Source organism: Triticum urartu, chromosome 7 (genome assembly GCF_003073215.2).
Source record: "Triticum urartu cultivar G1812 chromosome 7, Tu2.1, whole genome shotgun sequence".
In the NCBI taxonomy this organism is placed as follows: Eukaryota; Viridiplantae; Streptophyta; class Magnoliopsida; order Poales; family Poaceae; genus Triticum; species Triticum urartu.
Genome location: NC_053028.1, coordinates 209438632 through 209453291, shown reverse-complemented (window position 1 = coordinate 209453291; position 14660 = coordinate 209438632). Strand labels below are relative to the sequence as shown.

At 43.8% G+C, this 14660-nt stretch overlaps 1 protein-coding gene across 1 annotated transcript; it reads right to left on the bottom strand.

Moving 5' to 3' along the window:
• Window positions 1–12764: 12764 nt before the first annotated feature.
• Window positions 12765–13527, bottom strand: LOC125523687 (26.2 kDa heat shock protein, mitochondrial-like). Its single transcript, XM_048688746.1, has 2 exons — window positions 13323–13527; window positions 12765–13236 (listed from the first exon to the last, which is right to left on the bottom strand). Exons 1-2 carry the CDS (start codon window positions 13525–13527, stop codon window positions 12806–12808), a joined length of 636 nt encoding a protein of 211 aa, XP_048544703.1. The 3' UTR covers window positions 12765–12805.
• Window positions 13528–14660: the final 1133 nt, after the last annotated feature.

Here is a 14660-nt window from a genome sequence, read left to right as displayed (position 1 = left end):
TAGCACCATGTCTAATGTGTGAGGCGTGCAGAGTAAGTCTTAGGAGTGGACACCGTGCCCCCCCCTCGTGTGCACTAAACTGCATTCTGCAAGCCCAAACAGTTTTCTGTAGCGCAAAATGCCAATGGCGGGCGACCTCCATGAAGATCGTTTTAAAAATAAATCAAACAACGTATTTTAAAGTTTCAAAAAATTCTGAAAAATATCATACATGTTTACATGGATGTATTCTACATGTGTAAATTTTGAAGATGAAATACACCATGGTAAGAGCTACAGAAAAAGAGATGTAGCTCTTACCATAGTGTATTTCATTGTCAGATTTTATACACATGTGAAATACATTCATATGAATGTGTAGAATTTCTTTCAGAATTTTTTAGAACTCTAAAATTTAATTATCGAATTTCTCAAAAATATCCATCTCCATGGAGGTCTCCCGTCAAAATCTCTCACTCGCTTTGACAGCAGCTACAAAGCAAACTAGGTAAGGGTCGGTGTGTGGGTGATGTCTAGGGGTGTTAACGTACTAAGGTGTACCTCTGTACTTTACGGAGGGAGTACAAGTGTGCCAATTTTCAGACAGTTTGGACCCATATACAGGGTACTTGGTGTAGAATTCAGAATTGGGTCCAGAAACTAGAAGGAGATGGTGTGCTCAAAAGAAAAAGCTCCTGCTATAACATCCCAAATTTTCAATTTGGAATGTTATACATTAGATCATCATGCATATCATATTTTATTTTGCATTTTGGTTGATCCTAGAAATCCTAAGCAACTCAAAGACCCACGGAGAGAGTTGGGGGTTTCGTTATTTTCATATTTGAGTTTTCTCAAATTTTGAGAATAGGATCATTTGATTTTATTTATTTTATCATCAATTATTTCTATTACAAAAATATGAGAGAGGGAATAAAATGACTTTCCCAAAATAAAGAAATATTGAGGATTTAATAATAAAATCAAATAAGATTTTTTTTCGAAGTTTTTGGTGTTTTATTTGAATTTAGGAAAAATGTGCGTTTTTCAAAATTGCATTTAGGGACCAAATAAATGTTCACTTTGTCGGGCTTGATTTTAGAAGCCCGGAAAAATTTATTTCGGGATTTTTAGAGTCCGTTTAGTATTTCTTTCTATTTTTCTTCCGAGCATAATTATTTAAAAAAAAGGGAACCGACCTACGGGCCGTGTCCGACTAGGACTCCCGGCCCGTAGGGGCTTTATAAGCCGGCCCACCCCGGGGGGGGGGGAACCCTAGCCTAGCGCCCCGCCCCGCCCCAGCCCCGCCGCCGCCGCCGCGCCGCTCGCCGCGCCGCCGCCCCGCCACGCCGCCCGCCGGAGCCGCCGCCCCGCCGGACGCTCGCCGAGGTTCGCCGCCACCTTGTAGTCCGCGCCACCTGTTTTTTTAGAAAACCGAACGGTTTTCCGTCGGTTTTTTTGGTTTTTTTAGTTTTGGTTTTTTTAGATCGGTTTTATTTTTGGTTTAGGTTAAATAGCGAGCGTTCGCTTGTTTGTTCGTTTAAACGAACATGTTCATCGTTTAGATATGGATAACGAACGTTCGTTCGTTAATTCGTTCGTCGTTTTCTTTTTCTCGGATTAAATCCGCGATTTTTCTGATCGCGATTCCTGATCTGATTTTCGTTTTAGTATAACTTTTCGCTCGTTTAACGGAATCAGGCGATTCAAGCGCCTAGAGTTTCGTCTCGAAACCCTCTATCCGTTTAACCAACTTAAATAAGATTTTGTTACTGTAAAATTTGCCCTTGATCCAGATTGCTAGAACGAAGTAGTTTTCTTTCGCCGTTTGACTTTCGTTGCTTTGTTCGATTCGATTTTTTTTGCCAACCGGAGTTCTTAAGTTGAACCTTCTGGTTAGATCTCTTATTTGAGTTTTACCTGTGCATTAGATGAGTACTTATTGTATGCTTGTTTGTTTGTCTGCGATAGAATACCCGGAGTGCGCCGCCTGTTACTTCGAATCGTTAGGTTTCCCGGATCATCAGCAAGGCAAATAACACTTTGATCATATCTTTTCTACTACCCAGTTTTATTGCATTAGATCAATCCTCACACATTGTATGATTAGGATCTAATTAAATTGTGGGATGGGAAGTAGATGAGGTAGTACCTATTACCTATTTATTATCAAACCTTTGGGAGTTACTTCTACGTTTGCTTATTATGCCATGCTATGCTTGTAGACGTGGATTGGGTGAGTGAAATCCATGACAGATGTGAGATTGATAATTAATGGTTTATCTAAGGTGGCAACTTAAACACACATCTGGGTGGATTGAGGCACCTGGGTATTCCAGGACTTGCCTGTTTTCTTTTGGACCGCCACCCAGGCTCAAAGGGATCATGAGACTATTCATACTAGAAACTTCCATGTGCAGCCACAAGCTATTATGGGCTCTAGCATAGTTGACTAAGTTGTGCGAACTCTTACAATGGTAGACTAGCAGATGTAGGGGATGTAGGTGGTACGTTCTACCCGATCTTAAGGTGCTAGCGCTTCTAAAAGACCATGTCTCGGTCATCCGTCTTCTCAAACACCATTTAGTGCGAGAAAACAAACGGAGGCGATCGAGTCTTGTGGGGAAAAGTGCGTAAACCTCTGCAGAGTGTAATAAACTAATCATGGTTAGCCGTGTCCCCGGTTATGGACATCTTGAGTATCTAGTACCTGGATTTTCATGTGAATCTCAACATGTTACTCTAAATTAATTTTGTTGGGTTATGTTTAATGATGATGCTTAATTGGGATTGAGAATGCTGTCAACCATTCTCAATGTTTAACAACCACCATGATAGTAAATAAATTTATTCCTTTGAAGTAGGGAAAAATTGGCTTTACGCAAAACTGTAACCATAGAGATTTCCACCAGCCAAATATGCATATAGCATAGGTGTTCATTCCATTACTCTTTATGTGTTACCTTGCCAGCATATTCCATGTGCTGACCCGTTTTCGGGCTGCAACGTTAATGTTGCAGACTTTTCAGACGACGATTAAGGAGTTTTAGGTCGTGGTTCTATACTCAGTGATGCCGTTGGAGTTGATGGACTCACTTATCTCCCAAGCCTTCCGCTGTTATCGTTATTAGATGGCCTTAAGCCATATTTATTGTAATAAGTTCTCTTTTGAGACACTCGATGTAATAAGTGTGTGATTGCTACTCTGCTATAAATCCTCCGAGTATTGTGTGGTGTCAGCATTACTGATCTAGGGATGACACCGGAGCACAGAGATCAGACTGTTTGAGGTCTGGTCGCTACAGAGATGGTATCAGAGCACACGCTGACTGTAGGACATGACCACTAAGCTAAAAGACCTAGATCACTATTCACTCTCTTCTCTTCTGACTTCTCATCTTTTCTACTCTTTAGGATGGCGGATGCAAGGAATAAGTTCACGCAACCAGATGAAGATACACCCTTTGGACGTCACTTGAAGGAAGTCACTAGATACCTGAACATAGGAGTACCAAGCTTCACCGGAACCTACAACGCCACTTTACCTGAAGAAGAGCGCTGGATGATTCAAGTTCAAGTTCCAGGAAGGACGTTCATGCCAGTCACTGAGCCCATAGAGTTTTCATTTGATGCACCAACTTGGAGTCTAGGAATGAGCATGGCAGCTCACATCGCCATGGGACGCATTGGAGAAGTCTACCGCAAGGATCTCAAGGATACTATCTACCAGATTTGTGGGCACCGAGATGAGTACTGGGAGATGATCAGCACCAGGAAGGATAGATCAATTGCAGCCTTTATCCAGGAGCTAAACCAGCACATTGGACGCCAGGAGAACCATATGTGCGCCGACATAATAGATCTGAAGAAGGCTAAGACTAGAATCAAGGAACTGGAGGAAGAACTCAAGGCTACACGTGAAGATTATGAAGAAGAAATTGAAGTATTGGTGGAGAAGAATGGCGACCTGATCAAGAAGATTGGAATATTTATGGGAGGCCCGACACCAGTAGATGAATACGAAGAACCCAAGGAGATTAGCCCGGAAGACTACATCATCATTAACGGCACCGACTCGGAACCAGACAGTAGCGATGATGACTATGTTGATGAAGCTAGAGCAGATATCATGGAGTCAACGACCAAAGAATATTTCTAGTAGACCACCTCATTAGTAGTAGTAGTCCACCATGTAAATATAGTAGTCCGAGCACTTTTGCGATAGATAGATCGATTGTATGCCTTTGTTTGATTGATTGAAGTGAATTGTTTGCTTTTTCCTCATGTGCATATGGGTAGTGTTTTCTCTTTAGACCCTCTCTATTCTTATATCTCATCTTTTCTAAACCCTCAGATGCCTCCGAGACGTGACCCCGGTTTTGCTTTCCCACTGGAGCTCACCCAGTTGATCCAGCAGCAGAACACATTGATGCAGTTGCTAGTCCAGAATCAGAATCAGGGGAACAACAACAACAACCCACCACCACGACCACCTGTTGACCACTTAGCCCGTTTTCTAAGGCTGAATCCACCGGTGTTTTCCAGTAGCACCAAGCCGATAGTAGCAGATGATTGGCTCCGCAAGACAACTAGGGAGTTGACCACAGCAGGATGCACAGATGCGGAGAAGGTGAAGTTTGCCGCACATCAGTTAGAAGGACCCGCATCATCATGGTGGGAGAATTTCACAGCCACCTTCCCAGTCGACACTGTCACATGGGACCAGTTTCAGCAGGCTTTCCGTACTGCCCATGTTTTAGCATGAGCTATGGCCATGAAGAAGCGTGAGTTTCATAACTTGCGCCAAGGAGGACGGACAGTTGGCCAGTATGTGGAGGAATTTAGTAAGTTAGCACATTATGCCCCAGATGACGTCGCTACGGATGCAGCTAAGCAAGAGAAGTTTCTGGAAGGACTGAATGATGAGTTGAGCATGCAGTTGATGGTAGCCACCTTCAATAACTACCAGGAGTTGGTAGATCGTGCTCTTATGATTGAAGGGAAGCAACAACAAATTGAGAATCGCAAGAGGAAGTATGGACAAGGAAAGTACAATTCAGGAGCTCAGCAGAAGCCATGTTTTACCCCTAGACCGGGAGGACATTTTCAGCATACCCATGGAGGAGATAGCTCGCACAATCACAATGGCACCAAAAATGGTAATGGCAATGGAGGAAGCAACGGCCAGAACCGCACCAACCCCTCAACCCCAGCCAAGAAGGACTTGAGCCAAGTCAGTTGCTATAAATGTTCGAAGACCGGACATTATGCCAATGAATGTCCTGAAGGCCAAAATGGCAATGGAAGTTCTGGGAAGAAGCCGAACCCTTTCAATAAGGGACAGGTGAACCACGTTAGCGTGGAGGAGGTTGAAGCTCAGCCCGATGCAGTAATAGGTAAGTTTTTGGTTAAGTCATTTACTGCACTCGTCCTTTTTGATACTGGTGCATCGCATTCATACATCTCAAGGGGATTTGTGGATAAGTATAACCTACCAACCCAAGCCCTTAGGTCACCCATGTTAGTAACCTCGCCCGGAGCAGAGTATGTGGCTAGTCTATGGTGTGATCGGTTACCATTAAGGATTGGTAACTATGTTTTTCCCTCAGACCTAATAATATTGGAATCTCAAGGATTGGATGTGATATTAGGCATGGATTGGTTATCAAAGTATGAAGGTAATATTGAGTGTGCTAGTAAGTCAATTTTGCTTACCACCCCAGAAGGGAGAAGGATCAAGTATGTATCCCGGCATGTGCCAAAGAGGACCCAAGTAAATTGCCTAACAGGAGTTGTGCAGGAGGAAGTACCAGTGGTAAGGGATTTCCCTGATGTATTTCCAGAAGAGTTGCCAGGCATGCCACCAGATAGAGATATTGAGTTCTTGATTGAGCTATTGCCAGGCACTGGGCCAATATCAAAGAGACCATATAGGATGCCAGCAAAGGATTTGGTGGAAATTAAGAAGCAGATTAAGGAGTTACTGGATAAGGGATATATTCGCCCAAGTTCTTCACCTTGGGGATCGCCAGTACTTCTAGTGGAGAAGAAGGATGGATCGTTAAGGATGGTTGTTGATTATCGAGGATTGAACGAAGTAATGATCAAGAACAAGTACCCACTACCAATGATCAACAATCTGTTTGATTGATTGCAAGGAGCTAAGGTATTTTCCAAGATCGATCTGCGATTAGGATACCACCAGTTGAAGATTCGAGAACAGGATATTCCGAAGACAGCTTTTACCACCAGGTATGGGCTGTATGAGTATACCGTTATGTCATTTGGTCTGACTAACGCGCCTGCCTATTTTATGAACATGATGAACAAAGTGTTTATGGAGTTTTTGGATAAGTTCGTCATAGTGTTCATTGATGATATCCTGGTTTATTCGAAGAATGGAGAGGAGCATAAGGAGCATTTGCGTTTGGTTCTTGGAAAGCTCAGAGAACATCAATTATATGCCAAGTTCAGCAAATGTGAGTTTTGATTGAAGGAAGTAGGATTCCTCGGACACGTTATATCTGGAGAAGGTATAGCAGTAGATCCCGCTAAAGTTGAAACCGTGACCAAGTGGGAAGCCCCGACAACAGTTGGAGAGATCCAGAGTTTTCTAGGACTCGCAGGATACTACCGGAGATTTATTGAGAATTTCTCAAAGATTGTGAAGCCTATGACAGAGTTATTAAAGAAGGATACCAAGTTCATATGGACAGAGGAGTGTGAGGCTAGTTTCCAGGAGTTGAAGAAACATTTGGTTACCTCACTAGTGTTGATTTTGCCAGACCAGACCAAAGATTATGAGGTGTACTGCGACGCTTCACGTCGAGGACTTGGAGCAGTGCTTATGCAGGAAGGGAGAGTTGTTTCATATGCCTCAAGACAACTGAAGCCCCATGAGTTGAATTATGCTACGCATGATTTGGAGTTAGCAGCCGTAGTGCATGCTTTGAAAACATGGAGACATTTCCTCATTGGAAACCATTGTGAGGTGTACACGGATCATAAGAGTTTGAAGTACATTTTCACACAGAAGGAGTTGAATCTCAGACAAAGGAGATGGTTGGAGCTTATCAAAGATTATGATATGAAATTACATTATCATCCCGGAAAGGTTAATGTAGTAGCTGACGCATTAAGCCGTAAGAGCCATGTCAATACGTTAATGACGGTAGAAATACCCAAGGAGTTAGCAGAAAATCTTCATGAACTATGTTTGGAAATAGTTCCGAGAGGCTATGTAGCAGCATTGGAGATTCAGTCAACTTTGATGGATAGAATCAGAGAAGCTCAGAAAGCTGACAAAGAGATTACCGCTATAAAGGAGAAACTGAGCAAAGGAAAAGCTAAAGGATTTCGTGAGGATGAGCACGATACCCTATGGTTTGAAGACCGTGTTTATGTGCCCAATAACCCGGAGATCAGGAAGTTGATTTTGCAAGAGGCACATGATTCACCGTATTCAATTCACCCAGGAAATACCAAGATGTATTTAGATTTGAAGGATATTTTCTGGTGGACCGGAATGAAGAAGGATATTGCGGAGTATGTAGCAGTTTGTGATGTATGCCAGAGAGTAAAGGCAGAGCATCAGAAGCCAGCAGGATTGTTTCAACCATTGCCAATACCCGAATGGAAGTGGGATAAGCTAGGCATGGATTTTATCACGGGATTGCCCAGGACTCGTTCAGGCTATGACTCAATTTGGGTTGTAGTTGATCGATTGACGAAAGTAGCTCATTTCATCCCAGTAAAGACCACTTACACCAGTGCTAAGTTGGCAAAGATATACATGACCAGAATAGTATGTCTGCACGGAGTTCCGAGGAGTATCGTATCAGATAGAGGAACCCAGTTTACCTCAAAGTTCTGGAAGCAGTTGCACGAAACTTTGGGTACCAGGCTAGAATTCAGTACAACTTTTCATCCACAGAAAGATGGACAGACCGAGAGAGTCAATCAGATTTTGGAGGATATGCTGAGAGCTTGTGCGCTAGATTACGGATCTTGTTGGGACGATAATTTGCCATATGCAGAGTTCTCTTACAACAACAGTTACCAAACCAGTTTAAAGATGGCCCCTTTCGAAGCCTTGTACGGAAGGAGGTGCAGGACACCGTTGTCATGGGACGAAGTTGCAGACCGCCAGTTGTTTGGTCCTGACTTGATTAAAGAGTCTGAACAGAAGGTGAAGTTGATTCGCGATAGGCTCAAGGTAGCCCAGTCTAGACAGAAAAGTTATGCAGATTCCAAACGCAAGGAGACAGTGTACGAAGTTGGAGATAGAGCTTATCTTCGAGTATCTCCACTTCGGGGAACAAAGCGTTTTGGAGTTAAAGGGAAGTTAGCGCCACGATTTGTAGGACCATATCGAGTTTTGGAGCATATGGGAGAAGTGGCCTACAAGTTGGAATTGCCCGAAGGATTGTCAGGAGTTCATGATGTGTTCCACGTTTCTCAGCTGAAAAAGTGTCACGCGGAGATGACTGACATACCATTGAGAGATACAGTACCTTTGGAAACTATACAATTGGATAATGATTTGACCTATGAGGAGAAGCCAGTCAAGATTCTCGAGTTTGCCAACCGAGTTACTCGCAGCAAGGTTATCAAGTTTTGCAAAGTTCAGTGGAGCCACCACTCAGAGGATGAAGCCACCTGGGAGCGACAGGAAGATTTGTTCAAAGACCACCCTCACCTATTTTCTAGCCAACCTGAATCTCGAGGGCGAGATTCATCTTAAGGGTGGTAGGTTTGTAACATCCCAAATTTTCAATTTCGAATGTTCTACATTAGATCATCATGCATATCATATTTTTTTTGCATTTTGGTTGATCCTAGAAATCCTAAGCAACTCAAGGACCTACGGAGAGAGTTGGGGGTTCTTTATTTTCATATTTGAGTTTTCTCAAATTTTGAGAATAGGATAATTTTATTTTATTTATTTTATCATCAATTATTTCTATTACAAAAATATGAGAGAGGGAATAAAATGACTTTCCCAAAATAAAGAAATATTGAGGATTTAATAATAAAATCAATTAAGATTTTTTTTCGAAGTTTTTCGGTGTTTTATTTGAATTTAGGAAAAATGTGCGTTTTTTAAAATTGCATTTAGGGCCCAAATAAATGTTCACTTTGTCGGGCTTGATTTTAGAAGCCCAGGAAAATTTATTCCGGGATTTTTGGAGTCCGTTTAGTATTTTTTATTTTTCTTCCGAGCTTAATTATTTTAAAAAAAAGGAACCGACCTACGGGCCGTGTCCGACTAGGACTCCCAGCCCCCCCGCCGCCGCCGCCCCGCCGCCCCGCCGCACGCTCGCCAAGGTTCGCCGCCGCCTCGTAGTCCGCGCCGCCTGTTTTTTAGAAAACCAAACGGTTTTCCGTCGGTTTTTTTGGTTTTTTTAGTTTTCGTTTTTTAGATCGGTTTTTTTTCGGTTTAGGTTAAATAGCGAGCGTTCGCTCGTTTGTTCGTTTAAACGAACACATTCATCGTTTAGATCTGGATAACGAACGTTTTTCGTTAATCCGTTCGTCGATTTCTTTTTCTCGGATTAAATCCGCGATTTTTCTGATCGCGATTCCTGATCCGATTTTCGTTTTAGTATAACTTTTCGCTCGTTTAACGGAATCAAGCGATTCAAGCGCCTAGAGTTTCGTCTTGAAACCCTCTATCCGTTTAACCAAATTAAACAAGATTTTGCTACTGTAAAATTTGCCCTAGATCCAGATTGCTAGAACGAAGTAGTTTTCTTTCGCCGTTTGACTTTCGTTGCTTTGTTCGATTCGAATTTTTTTTGCCAACCGGAGTTCTTAAGTTGAACCTTCTGGTTAGATCTCTTATTTGAGTTTTACCTGTGCATTATATGAGTACTTATTATATGCTTGTTTTTTTGTCTGCGATAGAATACCCGGAGTGCGCCACCTGTTACTTCGATTCGTTAGGTTTCCCGGATCATCAGCAAGGCAAGTAACACTTTGATCATATCTTTTCTACTACCTAGTTTTATTGTATTAGATCAATCCTCACACATTGCATGATTAGGATCTAAATAAATTGTGGGATGGGAAGTAGATGAGGTAGTACCTATTACCTATTTATTATCAAACCTTTGGGAGTTACTTCTACGTTTGCTTATTATGCCATGCTATGCTAGTAGACGTGGATTGGGTGAGTGAAATCCATGACAGATGTGAGATTGATAATTAATGGTTTATCTAAGGTGGCAACTTAAACACACATCTGGGTGGATTGAGGCACCTGGGTATTCCAGGACTTGCCTGTTTTCTTTTGGACCGCCACCCAGGCTCAAAGGGATCATGAGACTATTCATACTAGAAACTTCCGTGTGCAGCCACAAGCTATTATGGGCTCTAGTATAGTTGACTAAGTTGTGCGAACTCTTACAGTGGTAGACTAGCAGATGTATGGGATGTAGGTGGTACAGTCTACCCGATCGTAAGGTGCTAGCGCTTCTGAAAGACTATGTCTCGGTCATCCGTCTTCTCAAACACCATGTAGTGCGAGAAAACAAATGGAGGCGATCGAGTCTTGTGGGGAAAAGTGCGCAAACCTCTGCAGAGTGTAATAAACTAATCATGGTTAGCCGTGTCCCTGGTTATGGACATCTTGAGTATCTAGTACCTGGATTTTCATGTGAATCTCAACATGTTACTCTAAATTAATTTTGTTGGGTTATGTTTAATGATGATGCTTAATTGGGATTGAGAATGCTGTCAACCATTCTCAATGTTTAACAACCACCATGATAGTAAATAAATTTATTCCTTTGAAGTAGGGAAAAATTGGCTTTACACAAAACTGTAACCATAGAGCTTTCCACCAGCCAAATATGCATATAGCATAGCTGTTCATTCCATTACTCTCTATCTGTTACCTTGCCAGCATATTCCATGTGCTGACCCGTTTTCGGGCTGCAACGTTAATGTTGCAGACTTTTCAGACGACGATTAAGGAGTTTTAGGTCGTGGTTCTATACTCAGTGATGCCGTTGGAGTTGATGGACTCACTTATCTTCCAAGCCTTCCGCTGTTATCATTATTAGATGGCCTTAAGCCATATTTATTATAATAAGTTCTCTTTTGAGACACTCGATGTAATAAGTGTGTGATTGCTACTCTGCTATAAATCCTCCGAATACTATGTGGTGTCAGCATTACTGATCCAGGGATGACACCGGAGCACAGAGATCAGACTGTTTGAGGTCTGGTCGCTACACCTGCCTGGGTTAGTGGCATTTCTAGTGTCAGTTTGACACAAAGAATTTATACAAATTTATTGTGAATTTTAGAGCAACAGAAAATCTAGTTGATTCACAACTCAAGGGTTTTTGAAAGCTCAAAACCTTTTTAGAAAAAGAAAAACTCTAAAGAAAATTTTGGGAGAAGTAGCTATTCAGATGGTTAGGGTTGGTGATAACCAGAGTATGTTATGTGAGTTATATTTTTGATTTGGTCAAGTCCAAGAAAATCAGGGGAAAGAAGATCCAAACCAAATCTCAGAATAGAACTCCAACTTGATCTTGAAAAGAAAGGGACAAATTTCAGGGTGTTACAATCTTCTTCATTCTTCACCCGGATCATGCCGGCATCTTGGGTTGGAGGTCCAGCTAGTGGAACTTCACTAGCTCCTCTAGAGTTTGCGGCGGCTACTAGATGCCCGAACATCACCAGTTGCCTGGGTTCGCTCCACGGAACTGGCTAATGCGACTGGATGAACATTGAGGAACAAAAATCAATCAGAAACAACAAATCCACCACAAATCAAGTAATCACGTCAAACTTCCGGAAATCAACTAGCACTTGGCCATTTCTAAAAAAAGGTTCAGGACCAGTTTCATTACCAAATCAGTTCATTGCCTCAAACTAGAGGAAATCAACAAAGATTAATGACGAATTTTCACCAGCAAAGTAGTTCATCATACGTTTTTTGTTCTTGTGGAAAATCGACAGAGTTCAGGATCAACTTCTCCATCAAAGTATAGTTGATAATATCAAGAAGTAAACACATAGTAGGATAAACACAAAACATTCAGGTAACCACCAAATCAGTTAATCACATTATACTTGGGAAAATCAACGAAGCAGGACGCCTATCTCATGTGACTGTTCACGCAAGAACACTACAACTACAAACTGGAACAATTACAGTTGTTACAAGAAGTTAAGCTCAAGGATAAGCACACAAAATTCGAGGATATCACACAAGCAAAAATTTCACAAAAACAATTCAAGGATAAGCACGAAAAATTCATGGAACAGCAAGCAAAAATCATCAACCTGTAACTGCCGGTTCACCAACTCCATGACGTCAAACTAGAGGATAGGCATGAATGCCCAGCTTTTTCAGAAAGCTTAAAGCAATACCAGATGAAGGACGAGAAAAGATATACAGGCGAGACTAGCTTACGACAATCAAAGTAGTTCATCAGGCCAAACTTCATACAATCAACAAAGTTGATGATCAATTTCACCACAAATTTAGTCCAGCACGCCAAACTTAAGGAGATCAACAAGGTTTCATGACCAATTTCAGCACCAAATGAGTTCATCATATGCCAAACTTGAGGAAACCAACAGAATTTCATGACCAATTTCACCGCCAAGGCAAGTTCATCATATGCCGAACTAAAGGAAATTAACAAAGTTCGTGACCAACTTCACCACCAGACCACTAGCTAATCGATCCAAGACGATCAAAGAAGCAAAACAGGGCAGGAAGACACCAAACATGACCACATAAACAAGGCGTCTCTCACACTCTCGTGCCGGCCATCCTCCATGAGCACTACCACGACGGCACTAGCTACTCGACCTTGACATGGAAGACGTCCTTGCGCTCCTCCTCGACCTTGAGCAGGGTGACCCAGAGCACGCCATTCTTCATCTCGGCCTTGATCTTGTCCATCTTGTACGCATCAGCGGCGGGCACCTCGATGCGGCGGTTGTACCTCGGCACCGCGGAGTCGTCGTCGCTGTCCCAGGGCTGCTTCTCGCCCTCGCCCTTGATCACCAGGATGTTCTTGTCCGCGCGCACCTCCACATGCTCCTTGGTCAGCCCCGGCATCGGCACCTTGAGGTACACCGTGTCGTCGTCCTCCTTGGCCACCCACCGTCGGAGCCGCGACGCCCCAGCACCAGCAATGGAGGAGAGGCCGCCGGTCCGAGTTGCGACGTCCTCCATGAGAGACAGCAGACGGGCTATGCTGGTCGGCGCGCTGAGTGGGTCGATCACGTCTGCAGAATTAACACCGAGGAAACCAAAAGCAGATCAGAAGGCTGATTTGACTCACGACACAAACAAACGGGGAAGCACAGCATACCCTGCGAGAAGAAGCTGGGGATGACGAGGTCGCGGCCGCTGTAGTCGTTGTTGTCATCGTAGCGGCTGGCCTCCTTGACCTGGGTGTTGTACGGGCGGTGGTCGGTGGTGACGGCGGGGGAGCGGAGCGGGCAGAAGGTCACGGGAGCACCGGACTTGAGGGGGATGACCGGCGCGGCACCCTTGCAAGCGACGGCGGAAGCCATGGTCTCTCTGCCTCTTCTCTCTCTCTCTCTTCTCTTCTTTCCCTCTCTCTGCTGTGATGGTTTTGGATTCTTGTGGTGAGCGAGAGGGGGTGCGAAATGGAGGGAGGGGGTTTTGTAAAGGAGGAGCGGGAAAGCTTTCTTGGGGGAGGGGATGCTCAACTTTCTTTCTTGGGGGAGGGGATGAGAGAGGGTTCAGGAGAGCACGGTTGGGGCCTCGACTGCTCTAGAATGACCCGGAGACAACAACTTCGTGATTCGTGCTGGTTTGATGCATCATCGGGGTGACAAGACAAGTTGATTGCGTTTAGCTCGAACGTACGGCACCTTCGAGTTCTGCACACGTTCAGCTCGATGACGTCCCTCGTCCTCTTGATCCAACAAGGTGTCGAGAAAGTATATGTTCCGTCAGCACGACGACGTGGTGACGGTGATGGTGAAATGAACCACACAGGGCTTCGCCTAAGCACCACGAGAATATGACCTGGGTGTAAACTGTGGAGGGGGGCACCGCACACGCCTAACAATTGATGCTGTGTGTGTTCTAGGCGCCCCTCCCCACATATATATAGATGAGAGGGCAGGATAGGCAGCCAGGTGAGGGAGTCCTGGACTAAGGGGTCCTCGGGCGTCCGGCCCATTATCCTTTGGGCCTGGGTTGTGAAGACATGAAGGCCGAAGACTGCATCGTGTCTGGATTGGACTCTACTTGGCGTGGAAGGCAAGCTTGGCGATCGAAGATTCCTTCTTATGTAACCGGCTCCATGTAAACCCTAGATCCCTTTCGGTGTCTATATAAACCGAAGGGGATAATCCGGAAAGGGGACCTGTCGGTGTCAAAACCGGCGGATCTCGGGTAGGGGGTCCCGAACTGTGCGTCTAAGACGGATGGTAACAGGAGGCAGGAGACACGATATTTTACCCAGGTTCGGGCCCTCTTGATGGAGGTAAAACCCTACGTCCTGCTTGATTGATATTGATGATATGAGTATTGCAAGAGTTGATCTACCACAAGATCGTCCAGGGTAAACCCTAGAAGCTAGCCTATGGTATGATTGTTGTTGTATATGATCTATCGACTAGCCTGGCCTCAGTTTATATAATGCACTAGAGGCCTAGGATAACAAGAGTCCTAG

Excerpts from the sequence above, each read along its gene's own strand:
- LOC125523687 (XM_048688746.1), bottom strand. The coding sequence starts at position 13,527 with ATGGCTTCCGCCGTCGCTTGCAAGGGTGCCGCGCCGGTCATCCCCCTC. Across the intron at positions 13,237-13,322 it reads CCCCAGCTTCTTCTCGCAGG|ACGTGATCGACCCACTCAGC; the intron begins GTATGCTGTGCT and ends TTAATTCTGCAG.